Source organism: Diadema setosum, chromosome 19 (assembly GCF_964275005.1).
Source record: "Diadema setosum chromosome 19, eeDiaSeto1, whole genome shotgun sequence".
Lineage (NCBI taxonomy): Eukaryota > Metazoa > Echinodermata > Echinoidea > Diadematoida > Diadematidae > Diadema > Diadema setosum.
The window spans coordinates 5,900,682-5,925,674 of record NC_092703.1 but is presented as its reverse complement, the minus strand read 5'-3'; the positions used below and the strand labels follow the sequence as shown (position 1 = coordinate 5,925,674).

General features: G+C 36.5%; 1 protein-coding gene across 1 annotated transcript; it reads left to right on the top strand.

Annotated features, from left to right (window-relative positions):
* Nucleotides 1–1,810: 1,810 nt before the first annotated feature.
* Nucleotides 1,811–23,787, top strand: LOC140242726 (NADPH oxidase 1-like). Its single transcript, XM_072322486.1, has 14 exons — nt 1,811–1,942; nt 8,101–8,196; nt 10,442–10,561; nt 11,153–11,374; nt 12,278–12,396; nt 13,906–13,986; nt 15,323–15,437; nt 17,396–17,488; nt 18,514–18,648; nt 19,372–19,490; nt 20,735–20,854; nt 21,488–21,680; nt 22,630–22,754; nt 23,610–23,787. The coding sequence occupies exons 1-14, from the start codon at nt 1,889–1,891 to the stop codon at nt 23,734–23,736; spliced, it is 1,719 nt and encodes a 572-aa protein (XP_072178587.1). The 5' UTR covers nt 1,811–1,888; the 3' UTR covers nt 23,737–23,787.
* The last annotated feature ends 1,206 nt before the right edge of the window (nt 23,788–24,993 follow it).

Below are 24,993 nucleotides of genomic sequence, written 5' to 3'. Positions count from 1 at the left end.
AAAAATAAAGAGAATAATAAGAAAATTGTTGCTTCTTTTGACCATAACTACAAAAATATACCTTTATATGTAGTGACCAATATATCATTTAAAAGGTATTATTTTGTACTTTATGACAGAGATTGTACTTCAAAATTTTCAAAAATGGACTTATCGGTTTTTGCAAACAAACCCTTCATGTATATGTATATATATATATATATATATATATATATATATACATGTGTGAGAGAGAGATAGATAGAGATATTATGCCTATACAGAGCGTATAAAAAAGTTAAACTTTTGAAAAAATTTTCATGATTACATTTCAAAATGTTTCGGAGATTTTTTCATATTTATGGATGCCCAATAGTCTCATTTATCAAGTGCAATCAACAAAACAAATTTTTGTCCACGCTTGGCTGAACACTGACGCTCTTTGTCCTGAGTGTGAAAAATGGCTTGCGCCAAATTGAAAGAAGATGGAAAATTCAGCCAGCAGTCCAAATAAGTGTTCCCATTCAAACAAATTGCTCTTTTGCTTAAAGCTTTGATTATGTTATGATAGTCTGAGATTTTTTTGTTAGCTTTATCGTAATTTTAATGATTTCATTTCCAAATTGATTGGCGAGAATTGGAGTGTGTAATTACTTGCATGAAGATCTGTAAAGCACAGTTTTCACGATATACACGGACACATCAATACCAAACAACAAGGGAAGGGAGCAGTGAGCAGTGGCCATTTTGGATGAACAAAATACCAAAAACCTAAACAAAAGAAAAAACCAAGCCTCTAAGCCACGGGGGGGGGGGGGGGAGGTAACATTCTGTCACTTTAAACATGCATACAATTGTGATTGATTGATTGATTTATTGATTGGTTGATTGATTGATTGATTGATTGAATGAATGATTAATTGATTGATTGATTAAATCAATGATTGATTGATTGATTGATTGATTGATTGATTGATTGTATTGATTGAATGATCTGAGGATGCATTAATTTTGTACTTTTATTCTTGACTGAGTGATGAAACGTGACAGAAAATCGCAAGAAAATTCCTAAACCAGCATAACATAATCTAAACTGTGAGCAAAGAGCAATTTGTCTGAATGGAAACACTTCTTTGGACTACTGGCTGAATTTTCCATCTTCTTTCAATTTGGCGCAAGCCATTTTTCACACTCTGGACAAAGAGCGTCAGTGTTCAGCCAAGCGTGAACGAAAATTTGTTTTGTTGATTGCACTTGAGAGATGAGACTATTGGGTATCCATAAATATGAAAAAAAAATCTTCCAAATATTTTGAAATGTAATTTAGACAATTTTTTTAAAGTGTATTTTTTTATATGCCCTGTATAAGGAAGTTCCCTTACTAGAATATACTGTAGTTTTAATTATGTTTCTGAAAACCCATTTGTTTCAGAAGTGCGATATAACAAAATTATTACTCTCGCCATTCTGTTCCCAGAATGACAAGAGTCCATGGTAGGGCCTACAAATGGTTTGATTTAGTTGAAATTGAAAGCCTGCCACATTTAATAAGTCTATGTACATGAAAACAAAAATACTAAACAAACGTTACATGCGCGTATCATAAACGAGGGGTGCTTCGAATACCGGAAGTAACGCTCGCCACCACATAAACAGTGCAGTCTTCGCGAGCGAGCCATGCCCACGGCCAAGTTCCGATATATATCCGGCCGGATCCGCAGTGCGCATCCGCGCATTTGAGTACAGTTCAGCTGGCTAGCCGTATAGGATATGACGGCGAGGTTTGTGTTTACAACCGCAACCGAAGACAGTGTCTGTCATATAGATCACATTTTCAAATCGACTCAGTGTGTGATAAGTGAATTTGACATTTAAAGATTATTACAGCGCATTTACCATCCATGACAACATGCCTAACTGGGGTGGAAGGCGTGTCAACGATTTCGTGCGATGGGGAGTGCTGGTAAGTTTGTTCAACTCCGTGGTCCCATACGTAATAATATGTGTGCTGCTAACAGTTGACTCAACAAACGTGACGGTCTTTGAAATAAGTTTAATCCTTTAAAATCCATAGGTCTACTCGAAAAAGGGACATTATGTTGTCCTACTTTATATTTCTCTTTCTGAAAAGTTCATTCTAACGAGCTGACAGGTTGAGTTGGACTTTGTCCACAGCGCAATGTCTTTTCCTGAATTTGCAGACCACCATCATTTGATTTGATTTCAATCAAAAAAGGGATCTCTGCGCGAGTTTCTCTCGCTAGCTAGCTAGTGCCAAAGTGGAGTAGTGCGGAGTGGGTGGACAGTGCAGTGGGGTGTACTAATTGAAGTGTGACCAGTGCAGTGCCCTGTGGGTGGACATTGGAATGTGTGGACCATGGTCATTTGGTGATCATGGACAACACCATTTGACATTGATTGTCAATGTACAATGTCTGTGCTGAAAAGAAGAGAAAACGAAAGTGTGTGTGTGTGGGTGTGTGTGTGTGGTGGTGGTGGTGGTGGTGGGGGGGGGGGGGGGGTGGTCATCTCCCCAGGCCACAGGGACAGCAAATGTGTTTGTTTACATTCACACTGAATGCATTTGGTATTGGGAGCGAGCTATCAGGATCAGTAACTATGCATGTGAAGTCTACAAGATCCTAGATTATTTGCTGAAATTATTGTCATTATGATAATAATTTGTACGATTACAAAGTGTACATTATGAACATTGGAAACACTGTACATTCACACATAGATTCATTTGTAAGGACCTAGGAGTCACAGTTGATTCTAAACTTAAGTTTGAACGAGAGATTGTAATTTGTCATCACTGACAAATTAAGGTGATCCGATTTTTTTTTTCATCATAGATTCGAGTCCTGATCGAAATAGGCATGACCATACAGGTTTCATCTGTGTTCAGAGACATTGGCCGTGTGATGTTTGGATTCTCATTTAGAAAAGGGAGTCATATCTGCCGTCTTTGGTACCAAATCTGTATACACTACAAGATACAGAACAAGTACATATGACCTTTGACCCACCTTTACACTCCCAAGATGGCATCTGAGGAAAAAGTGGTTATTTTGTGAAATGATTCTTGTGACATCATCTATACGTGTGCAAAATATGGGAAAGATAGGGCATGTATTCACCAAGATACAGGATGAAACATTTATGACCTTTGACCCTAATTTACATACCCAAGATGGTGTCTGATCAAGTAGTTGTTATCTTATGAAATAATGTACGTGACACGAACTAAACATGTGCAAAATATGGGGTTGATAGCCATTGCTGTTGTTGATCTATTGCACAGAAAGTAGACTTAAGAAAGAAAAATAAAGAAAAAAAATTATTATTTATTTATTTATTTATTTATTTATTTATTTATTTATTCAAGATTTCATGCGTGTTCACAAAATAGGAATGCATACAAATGTATAAGTACATCTCATATAGCCAAGACAGAATATATACAATAAGTATGCATGGATAAGAAGCAGTTACAGGATAGTATACAACTCCACTAAGAGAGCTACATTATTCAAGGTAACGAACACGCAAAGGAATTGCAACATACAGTAAGCTTAAAGCTTGAAAATCGTTGCAACCCCCGTGCACACAATCTATATATATACATGCTTGCAAATAGTTTAAATGATACTTGATAGGAGTTGGGGGGGGGGGGGGTATTTACAAAGAGAGCATGGGAACATGAGGGGGAAAGAAGAAATGCATGTGTGGTGCCTATTTGTCCTGTCGGACATTGAAAAAAATGAAGTTATTTTATAGAAATTTGAAGAAGCATTAAAAAAAATCGGAAAAGATAAAGTTAGGAAGGGAGAATAAGACTAAAGAAAAAGAAGAAAAAAGTGTTAAAAAAAAATCAATAAAAATATTTGCAGGGGTGAGCGTCGAACCAGGGACCTTAGGATTACGAGTCGGATGCGCTATGCACTGACCTATTTCATCCTCCATAGGCCCTGTGTATTAAGCAAAATGACGCTGCATCGAAGCCAAGTACCAATTTTAACCAAGTTTTTCGACGTGATGCCGACGTCACATGAAAAAATAGAGGGCACACTTACGATAGCCCAAAGTCTCAGCTACAACATATCAAAATCTGGAAGAAATTCACCGAAGCATAAGTGAGCTAGTGCTCGAAAAATATAGTCATGAATGTCAATTTTCATTTCCAGAAAAACTGCGCTCCCATTGAGATAACACTTAAACTGGTCAAAGTTGACAAGATTACTTTCAATCCATTTTTACGAGGTAATGCCGTCATCCAATCAAAATTTTGTTATTACACTTATGAAAGACCATTTAATAAGCTACAACATACTGAAATCTGGGTGAAAATTGGCGAAGGATTAGTGAGATACGCTCGAGTGAACTTGAAATTTGATGACGTCATTTTGAAAATTAACTTTTTTTATTTGAGTAAGTAATTTGATATCTTTTAATCATTTTGCCAGCATCGCCACCCCATAAAATGACATGTAAAACTAATCAGCTTTCAGAATATGTAAAGAAAATTGGGGGTCACCGTCCATCCTGACGAGTAACATCGGATTTAAAATTGGCGTTTTTTTTGCATAGTTGCACTGTATATTGCCATTAACGCGCGCGCGGAATTTCAACTTTGACGGGCCCGTATGACGTCATATTGAATTGGATTGACTTGAAACTTGGCAGAAATATTTCTTGACATTTCAGGCATCCGATAAGTGTGAAAAAATGGGAAATTTTTATGACATATTAGCTGTGCGTGCACATAAGTGCGCGCGCGTACGCGTCCGTCCAATTTTTTCAATTTTTCAAAAAATGCTCCAAATGGTCTGAAACGTGTGCAAAAAAAAATTTGAGCTCGATTGGAGTATACAAATATTTCAACGCGCGCGTACGCGCACGTTTTAAGAGAAAATATGAATTTTGAGAATATGAGTAGAATGCGCATAACTTGAAAGATATGTGACGCAAATTTCATTGAAAAATTGCTTTCCATTAATGAGATATGATTGAGAATGTGTTTTCATATAATGACGTCATAGTGACGTCATGGTCGACTGATCACAATGATACATTAGATTTGTCGTCTTTGGGATATGATGCATACATGGTATGAGTTTGACATTGATAGGCAGAGGACTTTCAGAGTTAACCTCTGCACAACTTTTGCGGAGAAATAAAGAAATAAAGAAGAAGAAAGAATCCGTACAGATACAGAAGGTGATCCGAGAGGATACTCGGATCACCTAATAATATTTCCAGGAACAAATATATAAAGCCAATAAAATTATGAATTTAATAAGATGCACAGTTGTTTATTTAAGTAAAGATAATTTTTTACTGTTATATAAAGTTTTGGTAAGACCTCGTTTAGAATACGCCCATGCGGTATGGAGTCCTTATTTGAAAAAAAAAAACATAATAGTAGCTTTAGAAAATGTCCAACGGAGGGCCACAAAATTAGTATGTGAAATAAGATCCTTATGAACAAAGATTGAGGCACCTCGGACTTTCAACTCTAGCATACCGCAGGGCGAGAGGTGACATGATTGAAGCCTTTAGATTATTTCATAAATATGATCAGGAAGTAGTGCCTGACTTGGGTTTAATAAAAAAATGCACAAGAGGACATAGTAAAAAATTATATATTTTTCGATCACAAACCACTACAAGAAGAAATTCATTTTATATGCGTATCAGGAAACCATGGAATAGTTTACCTAGAAATTTGATAGATGCATCCAATGTCTTCAGTTTTGAAATTGGTTTGGATAAATTCTGGGACAATGAACCCATAAAATTTAAGTTTGACGCCACGCCACCTGGTCATCACCCAGCTCATCGTAAGGACTGAACCTGGATCTGAATACAGAGGCTCAGCCTGCGTTCAGAATCTTCCTTAGGTATCCATAGGTATGATAGTGCAACATGCATTGTTGCCTAGTTTGGTAGTGTTTGGTGATGTGGTACATGACTTGATCAAATAAGATAGACTTCAGATCTAGCAAGAAGATTCCAGATCTAGCAGAATAATTATTGAAAGAAGAGGGATCAGGATGTAAAACTTTAAAAGCTACAACAATAGATCTTATCTCATAATTGGTGAATGTAGTGATCTCTGGAGTTACAGCAATCTGCACTGAAGTTTCAGTCAGAGTTCAATAAATAAGGGCAAAAAAAAGTACTTACATGCATCACTCTAAAAAGCATGTAGGCACTCGAGTATGTTACTGAGAAAAGTGAAATGATGCACAGTACAATGTATTTCACCGACATTTGTTAATTCATTTGTGATTACTGCTCTATCTGATACACCATATCTAAAAAGGCATCACCATTTGCAGATGAAACAAAAACTTAGCCGTAGTGTTTCAAAATAGTTTTTAAATGAGTTAGAATAGAAACAACCAATGTGAAAATGTTAATCAGTGTTAATTGTTTACATACAAAATATGAACTATAGTTATAATAAAAAAGTGTTCAATTGAATAAACCACCTACTGTTATGGTTTATTGAGAGAAATAGTTCAATTTAGGCATTATTGCAAAATTTTTACATGTAACATTGTACATGGCAGGATGTTTTGTGATATTGGACAGCTGACCTGCACATGTACACATCAAATGATAACTCGAACATTTTTTAAATCACTGCTCCAAATATTGTAAACAATGCCTTTATGCCATGCCTCTATATTGTAGTGCTACACATATAATGTAGGCTGTAAAGAGCAATTGGCTTATAAATCTGGTTTGTTATGCCTTCTATTTACTTAAATTTCATCAAGTATGAATGATGGAAAATTGATCTCGATTGTGGTACACTGTACATAAATGCATATTGAGTAGACCTGTATTGTGATGTACATATGTACAGTATGTGGCATGATGCCAAAATCTATATACCAATCTTTGAGAGTTGATTTCAATTTTGGCAGAATTTCTATGCCTGCTGTTGCAGATTGGTTTCATCTTTAATAGTCCCATATATGATCTTCTTTTCGCTATCTTTTCACAATATTGCTTGTTTGATTTGTTGAATGCCTGTGTGTGCATCGTGTGTGTGTTTGATATGGTGAGCTTCTACTGATGCAGGCAATGAAATGAGTAAGACATCTTTAAGAGCCAGCCTGAAATGAGATGACTATGGTAATAATGGATATCATCTGGATTATACTGGACTTCATTTCTCTGTATAATAAAAAAAAAAATACAGTAGTGCACATTTTTGTTCACTACACATGCACAAAACATACACACATGTTTTGTAGTTTACATACAAACATGTCCATATTATGCAGTTCATATTCTGTCGCTCATTCTCTCTTCTGTTTGTCTTTCTGTATGTCCATCTCTCCGTTTCTCTTTCATTCTTTCTCTTTTCACTCAAAGAGCCATCACCTTCTTTATGACTTTAACCTCAGAATTTGAAATGTAATCACTGCACAATACTTGTGGGATGCCAAGGCAGGTGTGTAAACTATGTGGGAAGAGTCTATTGTAAAATGGGCTTTAAAATCTCTGCAATCTGATTGGTCAATTGTCATGCATTGATTTTTTTTTTCTGATGCACACTGAGCCATGCGTCTGGTTAAATGTGAATGTGTCTGGTAAGATCTGAACGCACGGCTCAAGCCTTTTATAGTGATGTAGGTGTACCGGACACAGATGGGGGAAAAAGGTTGAATTTCATGAATTTACAGGCCCATTTTATAAAACAAAGGATGCACAGGCCTATTTTGTGGATCAGTGAAAATTGGATGCTCTCATTTAACTTTGGAAACAGTCTGAAACCCACAAGCTTCGCTCGTGGGTTCTTTAATTCCAAAATTAAACTCACGCATCCAATTCTAACCGATCCACGCTGTCCTGTGCATCATTTGTATTGTTCCATCCCTGAGAATAGTACATTCATTGTATGTTGAGTACATTTCTAACACATTGCACATGTTTAAAGCCAAAGATATGCTCAGTTTATGCTTCTCTTGTACAAGTATTGTATCATACTGCATTGGGGAATTACAGTAGCTTTCACTTTTCACCTATCTGCAGTATCATGATGTACATTATTTTTTTTTCCTTTTTATTTATTTGTTTGTTTGTTTGTTTAATCCTACACAGGCAGCATGGCTGGCAGCTAACCTGATCATATGGCTGGTCACATACTTTAAGTACCAGGATAATGCACAATACACATACACAAAGTATCTCATGAAAGTAAGTGGGAATACTAACAACCCAAGAAAAGTAGCTACAAATGATCATTTTAAAAAGTATGAAATATTGAACATTTGTCCTTTTCTTTCATGATGATGCTATAGAAGACTATGAGTGATTGCCAAGTTTACCCGTATTTAAGAGTCCTGTAAGTATTAAAGCCAAGAAAAACTTTGATCATAGAGAAATGTGTCTGTAAACATGTGTAAAAAACAAACAAGTTTCTACAACAAAAAACAAAAAGCCTCTTCTACTGGCTACAGATACCTATGGATTGCAGATCTTTCACTGTTGTCAGGTGTGAAAAAAAAAAAAAGGATTAGAAAGCACTGAAGAGAATGTCAAGCACTAAAATCTCCAAAGATATCTGGGCTGTGGCTATTAACCTGCACGGAGGACGAGTTGATTTTGCTGTAACACACATTTCCCATAGACACCTGCCCGAGTATTCTCCGGACTTGTCTTCAACTGGTTAAGAGGATTGCTTGCTCCACACACATACAAGTACAGCACTTGCACAGTGTGGAGCTTTTTTGTTTGTTTGTTTGTTTTGTCCATGCAACGTGACAAAATTCTAAGTAGTTGATCATCTTGTAATTGATCACTAATTGCTGTACATTGTATCTTGTCAGTTGAATTAAAAAGTGCACTTGGGCATTTAGCAGCAGTAGTTGAGCAAAATTCATCTTCACCTGGTGATCAGAACTTACTAGAAACACCAACCCAGTCCATACAACATGCATATGATAATAAAATTCTTGTAAAATTTACTTTTATAAAAAAGTGTCTTATTTTTTATGTAAAAAGTAAGTGCACCTCTTGTGCAATCCTGTCCCAGGTTGTATTGTGTTGAAATTCAGCTGAAAATGACTTTATGGTTGTAGTAGGATAAAAATGAAAGTATTTAGAGTCCCCTTTGATATGGAATCGTCTCATACCAGTTTTTAGAAATCAATTTTGATTTAGTCAATGCTGATCTACTTTACAAGCTTCATGCTTTGTTAGAAAAGGTTCTTCAGCCATTAAGTCGCAGAAATCACTGTTTTTTTTTTTTCATTATATCTCTCCAGTAAAATTTTTACTTTTCCTTTTAGTATCTGATTGAATAATTGTATCTTTTATTTGAGCCCTATTTGATTATGTACGGTTATTTATCATAGTTACAGATTCATAGAAAGCCTGTAGTACTTTCATAAATTATCTGAAAATTGGAAACACATTTCAAAAGATAAAAGTTGGTATTTCTCTCTCATATTTTGAAATTGTTGTGATTTTATCATCCAGATTTTGTGCAATTTTATGTAACTTCACCAGTTCTAACTTACCTGGGTTATTTAGCGAGCTTGAATTCCTGGGGGGCCGTTATGGCCCCCCCTTCAGATCTCGGCCGTTGATCGCGCGATCGCCACAAAATTTTGCATGAACATAAAGCCGGATGTAATCTACAAGACTGTTGAGTTAAATTTTCAAAAAATTTGCATTTTCTATTTTGAATTAATTGATTATGCAAATATATGCAAAAACCTCATTTTCATCTGTAATTGGCTTATTAAAGCTTATGGAATGCTGATTTTTGGTGTAAATATTCCTAGTGACATTCCAAACATTTGTGCGTAAAAAAAAAATTCAGTATCGAAATTAATTTCTTATGTTTTTTATTCTTTTATCAATTTTTTAATGTATTTCTCTGTTTTTTCGAACTTTTGTTTTTGTTGTTTTTTCAGCAGAATTTGTCATACACTTTTTTTGAAGCATGATTGTACCAAAATAAATTGATTTCAGCCATTAAAATTAAAGATATGAATCTTTATATGAATTGATTGAAAAAACACAATTGACAATGTTGTACTCAAAATCAGGTTTTTGAGCAATTTTGGGGTTGACGAAAATTTTTTGAAGGGGTATGGCTTAGGAACGGTATGCCCAGGCGCGACAAATTTGTCTCTAAAGTTGCATGAGACTTGAAAGTAAAAAGTCAGCGAGCGGCGCAGTCAAAAAAATTTGCGCGCCGGAATGGTCGCGGAATTCGTCGGGGGGGGGGGGGGGGCATTATGCCCCCCCCCCCAGGTAAGTTAGGGTTAAGTCTTACTCCCACGTTTAGTGTTGCTAGGGCAGTAAAATTTTGAGTTGCCAATTTAGTGAAGAAGAGAGAACAATTTCTGTAGTAAAGTCTCCCATGATTTGTGGGGTTGAAAGAAAGAATGTATTTAGGATTATATTCCAACCTTCCTATTGCTTTGAGCAGAACGGCCTCCCCACAGCAAGAGCTGCCGCAGCATGCCTAAACTTCAACAGCATGCTGATTCTCTTTCCTGTCTGCCGCAACCTCATCTCGTACCTCCGGGGATCCTGCGAGTCTAGGGAGGTAGGTCAACTTCTCCTTAGAATCCAGTGATCCTTTGCAGATTATCTTGCTAAGGTGTCAATAAGATCTAAAATGTCATGTGGATTGTATGCTTTCCTGTTTATGTACATGATATTCCCTTCTGCATCATCACTGAACTGCAGTTTGTATGTGCAGTGATAGAGTGGAATACTAAAATAGTTTGATTACTAAAAAGGTTTAAAGTCAAAGTCAAAACACAAAAATTAATGATTAGAGTCGCAGTATCATGTCCTATTAACTGACAGAGAATTTAGAGTCAAACTTTATGCTGTGCAGACGACAATAACAACACAGCAGATCAAGAGTCATTTTATCAAGTAAGAAGACAACAGGTTATGTCTTTTTTTGTTTTCCTTTTTGAAGAATTTTCATTTGTAAAAGATATTTAAGGATTTTGGATATATAAGCTTTTTATTACAATTGTCTGTGACTCACAATACAAAAGAAATTTATCTTTTAATGAATTACAAACAAAAAGAGTCTTCAGATTTTTTCTGTGAATAAAAAAAAGGAGAAGAGTAGAACCTGAAATGTTATGTTTAAAGTAGTTATTTCATGATGTCTTGCCAGATATACCGCAGAACTCTGAGGCGTCAACTGGATAAGAATATCACGTTTCACAAGCTGGTGGCTTACAGCATCGCCTTCTTCGTCATCATGCACTGCGTGGCTCACTGCTTCAACTTTCAGCACCTGTACAATGCTCGCAAGGCAACCAGTGAAGAGGACTGGTTGGGCGTGGTCCTCACCAAACCTTCTTTCAATCTCAACCCATTCCAGAGCATTAGAAATGTGAGGCAACCTCATGTCCTTTGCCATTAACCCTCTCTGTCTCAGGGTCTTTGGAGTGTGTGTACAATGCTATGGGGTTTTCTGTGCCAATCTTCAGTAAATCATGTAAGAGTTAAACGGCTCGTGGAATGTTGCCTTTGTTACAGGGTATTCACGTTTTGATCTCAGACATATTCAGTGCGAACCTCTAAATTTAAGACATTTCTACATTTTTGAAATTCACAGCTGGAAACTTTACATGTTGTACATTTCAGTGTACGTATGTACATCCTTTAAACCATTGAGGACAAGTCCTGAGTATACTCGGGCAAGTGTCTATTGGAGATGCATGTTGTAGCAAAATCAGCCCGTCCTCAATTGGTTAAGATCAGACAGGAAAAGAACTACACTACCCAACAATTGAAAAGTGTGCCGGTTGCAACAAAACTGCAACTGTAGTCTTTGGCTTTCACTCATGACTAACGTGATAAACCAGTATTCAACTATTTGAATGACTGATAATGATGAATCCTTAGCTTTGTTGAGACAGTCGGTCCCCTGACAAAGACCTGAAATTTATTTCTGCACATTTTGACCAAAATCTTGTTTCTCAGAATATCAATTTGTCATCAGATAGCATTAAAGTTGATTCTGATTTGAATTGTGATTTCACGAAAATCCTCCTGCTATTAAAGTGCATAATGAAAAAATCAGTCCTTCATTGATATCCCTTGACTTTTTTTGTGTTTCTTACACATGAAAGTGAGAAGCATTCAACAAACATTCTAGTAAATCCAAAATAACTATGCTCGTAACAATTAGATAGAGCTCTACATAATTTTTAGAATTATGTACACAATATGTATGACCCATGTAGGAATTACTCTTCTTACCTCAGTTTCTAATCTCTTGTATACCTTACAGAGTGATGCCACAGGACTGGCTATCATTGGTCAGGGACTGGCCCTGCTGCCAGGATGGACTGGGGCCATTCTGACCATCGCCTTCATCGTCATGCTGTCTTCTTCCACTGAATTCATGAGGTATGGTTCGGTGTCCAACACATCGACACCCTTATGTTTTTCAATCAAAAGATACTTAAAGATATCTCACAATTTGCCTGAAATTTTACTCACATGTGAAGAAAATACTCTGAATTTACAAGAGCGCATTGAAAATGCGATTTGTGGTACACGCTCCATGATAACTACTTCGAACACGTGGGTTGTTATTTTGACGCACTCAGTTGCACCGTAGTTTTGAAACCAACACCCCAACCCTCCATTGACAATACGTGTGAAATGCACATTAATGCTTTTCCTATGTGCCATTTGTAATCTTTGGTATCGTTGTCTTGCTGTTCATCTTGTTTATTATCTTCTTTTTTTTCAGTATTATTTTGACATCATCAAATCCCCAGTGAAAAATGCAAAACCACTGTGCGTAGTCTGATGCATGAAAGTCTGTTCTTTACGCACAATGCTATAAATAGAGGGATGTCGGTTTCAATGTACAGTGTCAATGTGTTGGATATGTACTATTGTATGCGAGTTTTGGGCCATGAGCCTGGATCACTTTCTGCGGCCATGCAAGAGTGACAGTTCTACAGTACTGTAGTGTTACAATAGAAGTTAACTGGATTTTGATGGCTGTGTTTATTGAGTTCTTGCGTTCATGGACAGAATCATAGGCTTTTTTTTGTTTGTTTGTTTGTTTGTCTTTTTTAAAGTTTTTTGTCATGTCTGCTGTAAAACCAGAAATATTCACTTATTGGAGACTCTTGCCTTTTTTGCAGCTTAAAATATTCTCAAATTGTCACTGGCATTCAATGCATATATTGTCGACAAGAACTTTTGCGTGCATTTTAGGTTCGCGAATCTTAGCTCCTCACAAAATTTGCAAAAATTTCCTGCACACTAAAATGTTTGGTTTTGCAGTAGTATATATCAGCATAATACTGAATATTGATGATATTGTAATAATAGTAATTGTAAAAGTGATATCAATCCTAATAATAGTACAGATAATAGCATGAGCATTAATATTTTCAATATTATTTTCTTTATTATAACATTATTCATTATTCTTCATTATTGTTTTTGTTGTAATCATTGCTGTTTACATTTTTCTTTTTTTTTATCTACTCAGAATTTGTAAATCTCTCTATCGATTCAAAGAGAATATGTTTGTGTAAATGCTGTGTAATTTCTGTTTGGTATAGAATGAAATGATATAGTGTCTTTATGCCTATATACAGCTCTCTCATTGCTACTCAAGATGATCTAGTTTGACTCAACAGTGATTAACCTGACCGGAGATCATGAGGTCATAGGTTTTAATCCTGCTCGAGTATAACGTTGTATGGTCATGATTTCTTTTATTGTGCCTACTCTGTAAACAGTGATCAATTCAGTGCTCATTTACGTTGATGTAGGGCAATTTGTCAATCAGTTGCAATTAAAAAAAAACAAAAAACAACAATAACCTAGACGCAAAAATTTAATGAATTTAAAGCAATTAACGTTTTGCTCATTTTTCCTCTAACTCTGTAGGAGGTCATACTTTGAGACCTTCTGGTTAACTCATCACCTGTTTGTTATCTACTACGCCATGCTGCTGTCACATGGCATGGGGTGAGTACTGAGGTACTGTATACGCCAAATATTTCGCGAATTTCGCGAGTCAGGTGCCCTTTGCAAAATTAAAGACACACGAAAATAATGACTCTGATCCCAATATGAATGTGACGCACACATTATGTATACATTAATTATCCGTTTAGTACAGTACTCCACAATCGCAAATTTAACCACTCGTGAAATCATTGGGAAGTCGCTATTCGCAAAAAAATTAGACTCGCTAATTATATGGTGTATACAGTAGTTGGTTCATGATTTTGGAAGGTCAGAGTTCAAACCAGGAAACTCTTCATATATTTTAGGTTCATCCAGAGGAAAATATTGTTTTGCAATGTTTATAGCCATCATGCACTGTTCCTCTCTGCACATTTAGTATACTTGTATCTATCATTGTACAATAGCTCCAGAATATATATACTCTTTGCTTTACATGAATTTTACTATACGATGGACAGTGGACCAGCAATTTTCTTTCGTTCTATCGCAATGTCATTATAACCAAAACAAATGATCAATAAAAAACATGGAGCAGATGATGTTAGGATCTGAATTTTACTTTGTTGTATTAAGTGGAATTTTGTTATAATCGTGTTTGTTCTAATGGGAGTGCACTGTTTCATGCATGCACAAACATACTTGTAAATACATTATGACACACTAACATGCATATATCCCTATCTCACTGCATTTTTTAACAATCATCCATATTGCATGTCTTTTTATTGCAAATCGAGTCATACTGCTCTTGAACCAGTACCTGATTGTGGTACATACAGATGAATTCATATGTCACTTTGAAACCTTGCATTAGCAACTACACAGCATTAAATTTCTTGAAGACGATACGAAAATGTAAGCGATACATATCTCCGAATAACTTGCTGCTTCTATAAAGTTATACTAGGAATACAGGTGCAGCAAGCTCTATGGAACATCCATAAAGAAATTGTGTTTATGATATTGCAGTTAACCTTCATATTTGGGATAACTTGTAGTGCCGTGAAAAAGAGATATCTTTCTTCCAATTGATATTACACAATGGCCCAATTTTAGTGTTTTTTGCCTGCCTATAAATTTCAGGATGAGTGTATTTTGCACAAAATTTGATATCTCCCAATAAAGTCATGTTATACTGCATTTGCATGTTAAGTTCATTTGGGTGCAAAATACTGTATGCAAAATTTCTGCCATACAAAATTTTCTGTTTACTGCACTACACAGTAGCATAAAATGCAGAGTACATGCATGGTATTATAACAGAGTGAGTGTGGAATGGTGTGGTACCATATTTTAGTCCTTTTATCACTGCAGTTTCTATTTCTTCTGCCAGAGGAGTGGTGAAATACCAGTCTAATACTGATGTCCACAACCCTGCTGAGTGTGTGGTGGACCAAGCCACCTTTGATGCCTGTGAGCCACCAGAATTTACTGGAACACCTGGTGCAGTAAGTTATTAAAATATGCTTAGTCATTTTATTTTAATCAGTGCAGTTCATTTATTCTCATAGTCTTTTTTGTTTTGCTTTTATTTGTATTCTTTTATTTTTTCTTTATTTATGCTGGTAATATCTCTGTATTAGTTGTAGTTACAGTTTGCACCTTTGTTTTTAATTCATTTTAAGTGTCCACTCTGTGGTTATGAAATGGAACCAAATATTTCATAAATTTGATATACTCTTTGTAGGTTTTCCACAATTGTATGTGTGCCTTTGATGGAGAGATTACAGATGCCTCTAAGCATTGAGTAGATATGAAATAAAACTGAAAAGTGATCATCATTTTTTTTTTCCTGGCAAACCCAGTCAACTACTTACTAAGCTTTTTGATATATGTTTTGTTTTTGTCTGTTTCACATGGGAGAGATTGCCAAGAAAAAAAAATCACACGGTTTGAAAATTTGATGAGCTGGAACCGACGACTGAATAACCATTGCACATACAATGTAATTATATGGAATGAGGGCAGATATTTGTGCTTTTGTTTTTTACTGTGATTTATTCGCCAGTTGGCACATTCCTTGGCATGCTTCCTTTGCCATTTGGCACAGATGATGTTGTGAAGCTTTCTGTCCAAAAACAGGAATCATGTAATCAGCATTAAAGGGTGTGTACAGTTCTGGTTGAGGTGAGGAATTAGCTTTAATGTTTTGCGAGATATTCAGAAACCACTCTATGAGATGTCAAAGAGATATAATTTCTAAGAGGGAATCAGAAGTTTATTTGATGAAAATCGGTTATGAAATGGCTGAGATATCCAAAAACAAGGTGAAGCAAAGAGATCCTGATAAAAGGCGTGGCCTGTCGCCTTTTATCATTGGCACTTTTTTTGGATATCTCAGCCATTTGAAAACCAATTTTCATCAAATAAATGTTGAATCCTTCTTAGAATTTCATGCTCTTTCATATTTCATAAGAGATTTCTCATTATTTCACTTTAGGAATTGGAATGTTTAAAACATGAATCCCCAACTCAACCAGTATTGTACAGTCCCTTTAAGTCCATGTTGAACCAAACTGGCCTTCGTGTGCGACAGTGGCATGTTTACATCTGCGCCAATCACTGTGCAAATAAGATGGCTTGGCAAGTTACAGTGAATTGTGTGGGTCACGAGTAGTTGACTTTGTACGTCACTCTGCGTGCTCCGGTGCCCATGTGTGACCATGCATCACAAAACCAACAAAGTCATGCCACTTGATTTTATGAAATGACTCAAAACAAGCGAAATGGGTCAGCCTAGCCAATCTTAATTTTGTTATATTTTCTGAAAGAGCTGTTCTTTTTCTACATTGTTTGTAAGTTTTGGATTATAAAAGGAATGGGAAGGAGTGTTCTTAGCAGTTTTTCTAGAACACTTCTTGTGTAGATTAATGTGATTAGGTATAACTTTATAGAGGCCACTTTTTATTTCTTAAAAATCTTTTGCACGTTCTTTACTTCCAACTCTTAACTTTTGAAAGGTTGATGGTTCTGCTTTGAACGCTGGTATCAAGCACGAACAGAATAATATATGCTAGTAGAGCATGGCAGGTTGCTCAATCTTAAATTGATATTGTGATAAACCCTTCACTTCATAGTTGTTGCTATGGTGGCTTACGTCCTGTTTTTTGACCCATTCATTGCACAGCTAGCACAGCTTTGTAAAGATGAACATGCCTGAATAGTTCAGATACTTTGGAGCCTCTCTTCCCAGTACACACTTTTCTAGAGTGTGTGCTTTCATTTCACTATTTACATCGGTTAGGAGAGTCTGTTTGAATTGAGTATACATTATTTCAAAGCTAAAAGTCTCCTCTTTTAGAATCTGCTGTGAATAAAATATCCATATCTGGCAACTCTTTGTTGGTTATGTGATGCAGGGTCACGTAATATATGCCTTTGTGTTTGTTTATCCTCACTCTGTCAGAGCTGGAAGTGGTGTGTCGCCCCATTGTGTGTCTATTTCCTGGAGAGGATCCTGAGAATCGCAAGGACTTGGCCCGATGTCACCATTGTACAGGTCAGTGAGTATACATGGCAGATGGTTGATTGACTGGGTTGATGATGAATGATGATGAAATTCTTACCAAACACTTGCACTTATCCATCTACAGTTGGACATGGTCCGTAGGCACAGTTGATGCTTCATGTAGTATGGATAGTGATGATTAATATGTTAACCCTCAAAAGCAACTGAAAATTCTGTATATAATGGCCTATTCATGGTTCCCTGGAAGGTACAATAATATTGCTTTCATTTTTACAACTTTCTAAATGATTTAGAACAGCTCACTGCATGTTCATTCTTGTCTATTGTATGTTATGTTTATGTGAAAGCCTATGAAGACTTTACCAAGAGATGTGTGTGTCACGGAAGTAATTCAGACATACTTTTGTTGACTTTTAACCTCTTTCATATTATATGTGTATGATTATATTATCCTATATGAAAATAAAAAATTGTAAAGCATAAAACTATAAAAAAAAATAGACAGACAGTTTTGGGCATTTCAGTGACTAATGGGTTAATGACTCAAAGCTACTTTTAATTAATTTTTGTGTTATGCCAAAGTGATTTAAAGTCAAGAAAGTTTTTTTTTTCTTTTTTTTCCATGAGGCTACAAAAACCTAGAATACAGAGTTGTATGTGTATTCACAAAATGCGTGACACCAAAATATTGCAGTCTTATACCGGTAATCACATTTAAAGAAATTAGGGAATTTTTGTGTATGAAGATCTCTCAACAAATTTAGAAAAGAGCAACTCTGAACAAGTTTGGCAGAGAACTTTATATGTAAAAAACGAACAAATAAGAACAAAGAAATAATAACATTATAATCCATCCCTCAACAATTTTCCAATAGAGGACAATTATTTCTGCTTTGAAATTCATGACCTCAAAATTGTTTCAGTGAACTCTTACCATTTTTGGCTGGCCTGATCATTTAATTTTTAAGTGGTAGCATCCTCATTCTGCAAAGTATATTCTTGCCTCAGGAATGATACTGTTGTTACCATGGAAATTTTCTTGTCTCTACATCCAGGTTATTCAGCATCAGTCGAAAGTGCTGGAGTTACGGATGAAGAAGCAAGGATTCAAGATGCTCCCAGGCCAGTACATCTTCCTCAAGTGCTCTCCAATCTCCAAGGTCCAGTGGCACCCGTTCACCCTCACCTCTGTGAGTGTGCTGTAGTAGCATATCAATCCTGTTATTCACTGTACAGGAATTAGGATGAAGAGTTAAGTACAAGCTGCAAGCTACATGGATTTACACAGATCGGACTAGATAGTTTGTGTGATCGTATTTGACTTGAAAATGACTCTTTCTTCGCAATCTTGTTTTTTTCTTCATAAACGTATGAAGCACTAGGAATAGAACCATTGTAAATGAATCTCCTTCGTTTTCTGCCATCCATTCTCTGTTATTTGAATCCATAACTTTATGTTTTGTATTTACATCGTGGGTAATATGTTTTATGTGTCTTCGTCCATGTGGATGCAGAGAAATTTTGAAAGTGAATGCTGCCAGTAGAACGAGAACTCTGAACAGAAACATTTGAAGGAAGCATGGCCAGCTCTAACATTTCTCGTAAAAAAAAAGTAGGTTTACCGGACTTCATATTTACAATTGTATGTATTATGCAAAGTAGGTTCTTAGGCCATGCATACAGAGACGAATTTTTGCTGGACTACACCAGGAATTCATATGTGCAATGCATGCAGTGTCATTGCTGTATATACTATTAGCGTTTAGTAGTGTTAACCCACTGTAGTACAAGCACTCTTTCAAAGTTGTTATTGAACTGGAGTAGGTGTTTTGTGTGGTGTGATGTTTGCTTTGTTTGTGAATGTGTGTAAATACCAGACTGTTGTGAATATTTTGCTTTTGGTAATTTGCCAGGCTCCGGAAGAAGATTTCTTCTCTCTGCACATCCGGAGAGTCGGTGATTGGACAGACGAGCTGGCCATCAAGATGGGAGCTGACCAATCAGAGCCACTTCCTATCACCAAGTTGCCAAGGTAACAGAACTTACTCCAGTTTGATTGTCGAGATTAGCAAGTTTATTGAAGAAGTTTGATTTAATACCAGTTGTGAATGTTCTCTTTCTTCAAAGGTCAGCTTATCATTGCATTTCAGCAGGTGGGTGCTGGCAGTAAACGTAATAAATGTTTTTGAAACGCCAACTTATGAAGGAAAGTAGGTTTCTGACTTTATCGTGGTTGTACATTACATATGTCAGCCTGTTTTGAATCCATTTATAGCCAGGATTGAATATCAATTATACATTCCAATAAACCTGAAGTCATACATGAGCCATTGTGTTTCAGTAGATATAAGCAAAGATGTTCATAGATGTAAAGATATGAAAGTCAGAGAACAGTGTGGAATGTGAGAGGGGAAGAGATATTAAGAATTAAAAAAAAAATGGAATTAAAACACAAATGTGACCGTGCACCTCAAAACGAACATAAAGTCGCACACACTGATTTTGCGTGAGGACTGAAAATAAGTGAAATGGGTCAACCTTGCCGAACTTGACTTTTTCATATTTTCTGAAAGAACGGGTCTTCTCTTACGTTACGCTAAAATTTGGTATCATAAAACGGGCAGGAAAGTGTGTTTTTTTAGTAGTTTATCTCGAACATTTTTGGTAGAATAGTGTGATTAGATGTGTCTTTAGAATCCCTTTTTCATTTCTAAAAAACCTTGTCCACACTCTTCACTTTTAACTCTAATAACTTTTGAAAGGATAGTGCTACTGCTTTGAAAGTTGGCATGTTTAATAATTATGGACAGAATGTGTTAATGAGGCATGCTTAATTTCAGTTTAAGCTGATAATCCCTTCATTGTTGAAACTCTGGTGGTTTACTTCCTGTTTTTTGTCCCATTCATCGCACAGCCAGCACGGTTTGGTAAAGATTAAGCGCTTGAATAGGCACTGTACTTCAGAGCCTCTTTTCTCACTTTACACTTTTCCTGAGTTTGTGCTTTCTTTCCAATATTTAGATACGTTAGGAGAGTCCATTTGATTTGAGTTATACATCATTTTAAAGCTTAAAGTCTGCTAGAATATGGTCTTAAATAAAAATCCATGTCTGGCGACTTTTTGTTTGTTTTGAGGTGCAGGGTCACAAATGGTCTAAATGATGTTGGCTGGGCTTCTGTATTTGCAAATAAATTTTCAGTGAATCCTGTAATATTTGAGAAAAATATAGTCTTGATAGCTGATGAAAAGTTTGTTGTTACTTTACTTTCCTACAGGGTACAAGTGGATGGTCCATTTGGCACCTCCTGTACAGATCTCTTCTACTATGATGTTGTCATGTGTGTTGGGGCAGGCATTGGGGTCACACCCTATGCATCTACACTGAAGTCAATCTGGTGAGCCACAATAAAAAAGGGGAGGGGAATGAAAACATTGTATACAATTGTTGGGACTGAGGTATCAGGACCTGATAAGATGAATTTTGCATGTTATTAACTCAGTTGAATCAAAATGTAGTTTAGTATTTCATATAGCAAGCAATAAATTTGCATGCTTTTATTTTCTTGTCAGTTTCATGTCAATCAAAATGAACAAAAATTTCCACTTTTACAGCAATACAACAGATGGTGGCTATTGTTGCCAAGAATATATGGTATGTTTTAACCTTAGTGTATGAAATGCTGTTTCTAGAGTGCTACAAATTTGTCAGTAGCATTTCAGAGGCTTTGCATGGATCACCTGCTGCACTTGTCATATTCTATAGGGCCTACATTGTTGTATAGAGATATCATTGTCATTAGCAGTGTACTTTTTCTCTCAAAACTGTTAAACTCTGTTTGGATGGTATATTTGTCTATATTCTGTAGGGGGTCCACATTTTACAGGCACTAAAGTCCATCCACATCTATAATCATATGCAAATTCACAGTTTGCTGTAATTTCACTTGTTCACAATATGGTATGTGAATAGATATATTTCATATCATTGTCTTTTTTTTTTTAAATTCCAACCGTATCTGACCACTCAGCTACAGACTGCAATCAGGAGACACGTCGCTTCACATGAAGAAGATGTACTTCTACTGGATCTGCAGAGACACCCAGTCCTTTGAGTGGTTCGTTGACCTCCTCTCCTCCCTCGAGGTCCTGCTGAGTGATATCGGCCGTGAGGGTCTCCTCCAGTACGCCATCTACCTCACTCGAGGCTGGGACTATACACAGGTGAGCGTTCTTGGGGCAAGGCCTGAGGATCATGATATGCCAGTACATCAGGCCTAGAAGTCTGTTTTAATAGTTTGGATCGTGACCAATTTGGCCTTGACTTTCAAATTTTCTGAGCAGGCATCAGGTCCAGTTACGGGGCATCAAGGAAAAAATTGATTTACCTATAGATAATGCTTTGACTTTCGATAATCAACTTTGATTTGTTTGGCATTTCTTTGCATGACAACAGAAGTTTGATACCACTGTTGTTTTAGGATGTGATACTGTATATGTAAATCCTTTACTGCTTAATATGCACCAATGCTCTTGAGCCAGCCAGCTAGATCTAGATCTAGCTCATAGCTTTGCTGAAGCTGAACTTTGAGTTGTACTTATGTGTAATACAGGTGTAAGAAAAGTGTGGGAAAATCATGTTTTTTTTTCCTTTAAGCTTTTAAGATTTTCTTGTTACTTTCAGAGATAATGGTCACTTCCAGTATGAGCCTTAATTTTTTGAATTTTGGAGGGTCATTGCAACCAGTTGGCGGGGCATCATGTCCATTGGCCTCATGGCGTCAGTGTAATTTGAGTGCTACACTATTTCGCTATGTCTCTGTGTGGTTGTGTCAACTCATTGCCCTTCAGATATAATATTTAAAAAAAAAAGTATGTAATTTGCGATATCTGGTTTCTGTGAGAAGTTTACTGAAGAGACATTGGCTTTACCACTCATATTTCAAAGGGTGTTTTACACACATTGACTCTCCTCACTTGACCTGCTGACGACGTATTGATTTTATTGTAGCACACTCTTCCTATAGACACCTGCTCGAGTGTACTCGGGAATAGTCTGCAACAAGTTAAGCAAGGGCTGTGTTTAGTGCTCAGAGTAAGTTTTTGACTCTTCTTTATATCCCCTCTTTTGTCTCACTATTGTCCACTTCTCGCTGTGGCGACTGATGCTCAGGCCAAGAACATCTACATGCAGGAGGATCGAGAGATTGATGCGGTGACGGGTCTGAGACAAAAGACTCACTACGGAAGACCTATGTGGGATTCTAACTTTGCCTACATTGCTGATGAAAACCCAGGGTAAGCTACATTGTATCCTACTCCAGGAAAAGATTACATGAATACTGCATCCAGGTGAATACTCTCCTTGTATTTCCCACAGACGAGTGTTCAAGAGTGTACACTATAACAACAGATGTCATACTTTTCCGTGGGTCCGTCTCATGAAACTCTTTATATGAGAGACTTTTCACTCGTAATACACACACGTATGAGAGACTTCATGAATGAATTTTACACCTGTACTTCTCTTTGAAGGTCTCTCATAGCTTATGGATTTTGGCTATTTTGAGATTTATGTAGACTTTTATGTGATGACTTCATGAAAACGGACCCTAGGTGGATACCAAACAGGTCATCCAAAGGGTCCCCTATGACAATCTCTGATTCTACAAACATATTCATTTTTAATTGAGTTGGACTGAATCAGAACAAGATGATATGAACTGAAATGTTGTATTTAAACCTGTTATTTCTGCTTTCAGTTATTTTCGTGAATGAGGAAGCCACAGACATTTTTTTGAAATGTTTTTGGGAATCAACATTGAAGCTATCATAAATGCAGTATTAGCCACATGCATGGTGACATTTTTATGTGTTGTTATCCCGTTGAAGACTAGTCGCGAGTATACTCGGGCAGATGTCTATTGGAAATGCATTTTATAGCAAAATCAACCCGTCCTCAATAGGTTGCGAATGATGAATTTGTGATCCAGCTATGATTTGCAAAATTGGCAAAAATCAAACCCTCGCGAAAATAACAGCTCACACAGTGTGATGAAATGAGATGAAATGCAGCAAAATAACCTAAATGTAATGGAATGAAATGCATTGAAGTGAAAATAATCAAATCAACTTTGAATTTGCCCCATCCAGTGCCGAAATTGGAGTGTTTTTCTGTGGACCCCAAAGCCTCTCCACAGTCCTTCACAAGTGCTGCAACAAGTACACAGCAGACGAAAGAGATGGAACTCGCTTTGTATACTACAAGGAGAATTTCTAGGCACACGCAACGCTTCTATCCAGGTTTACCAAAAACAAAGAATTATGTGCAAGTGTACACCCCCAAAAAAAAATCCCCCCCAGAAAAACAAAACAAAAACCAAAAACAAACACGCACAAAAACTTAAACCTGTTGAAGACAAATCCTGAATATACTCGAGCAAGTGTCTATGAGAAATGTGTGTTGTAGCAAAATCAACACGTCCTCAAAGAGTCAGTGTATCAGTTTATTAGAACAGTTGTTTTGTAGATTTAAGACTTTGGTGGCTATAGATTTTGAAGAGCGGTGATCGATTCCTCTGAGAGAGAGGGGAAAAAAAAAAGATGGAACACCCAAAGAGATAAATTTAGGCAATACTTACATTTTGGACAAGAGTAATCGGGTATATATTCTAACTACTTTATATACGAAGTGATATACTTCTTTTGTAGTCTTTGCAGTCAAGTGTGTATAGTGTATAGGCAATTTATATCACAAATTGAGACTTGTAATGTCAATGCTCAGACCGGGGGGGGGGGGGGGGGATCATCGGTGGTGCGATCGCGATGAAATTTTGCATGCGTGAGACCCGCGTCATAATCTAAAAGATTGTGTTATAAGATTTTTGAAACAATCAATTTCTAATTTTAATTAATTAATTATGCAAATTAAGCTCAAGGTGATATTTAAGCTTAATTAAAAGCATTGAGAGTCTAATTTTTGATCTGTAAATCTGTATTAGCATATTCAACAATTGTACATCACAAAAACTTCCAAAACTCATTTCAATTCTTATGTATTTTATTGTTTTCAGAATTTCTTATGTATTTCTTTGTTTTTCAACTTTTGTTTTTTCTTTGTTTTTTCATTGGAAATTGTCACTGACCACTTTTCTACCATAATTAGCACAAAATTAATCAATGAAAGTGATTAATTGTAAAAATAATCAGGTTTTTATGCCTTTCATGACAGAGCACTGTTTTCCATTGGAAATGTACACAAAATCACAAAATTGTGCCCGTTTTGGAGCGACATACCGTTACAAAAATGGGCGTGGCTTCGCAAAAGTATGCGCGGACGTTGCAAATTTGGTCTCAAAAGTTGCGCGAGACTTGAAGGAAGAAAGTCAAGAAGCCTCGCGATGAAGCCTTCTCGCGTTACAGAATTATAGCGCGAAACGTCGAGGGGGGGGGGGGCGGATTCCACCCCTCCCCCCCCTGGCCCTTTTAGGGTTAAGAATTGTAGTAATGAAGTGAAAAATAACTCAGAAGAAGAGTG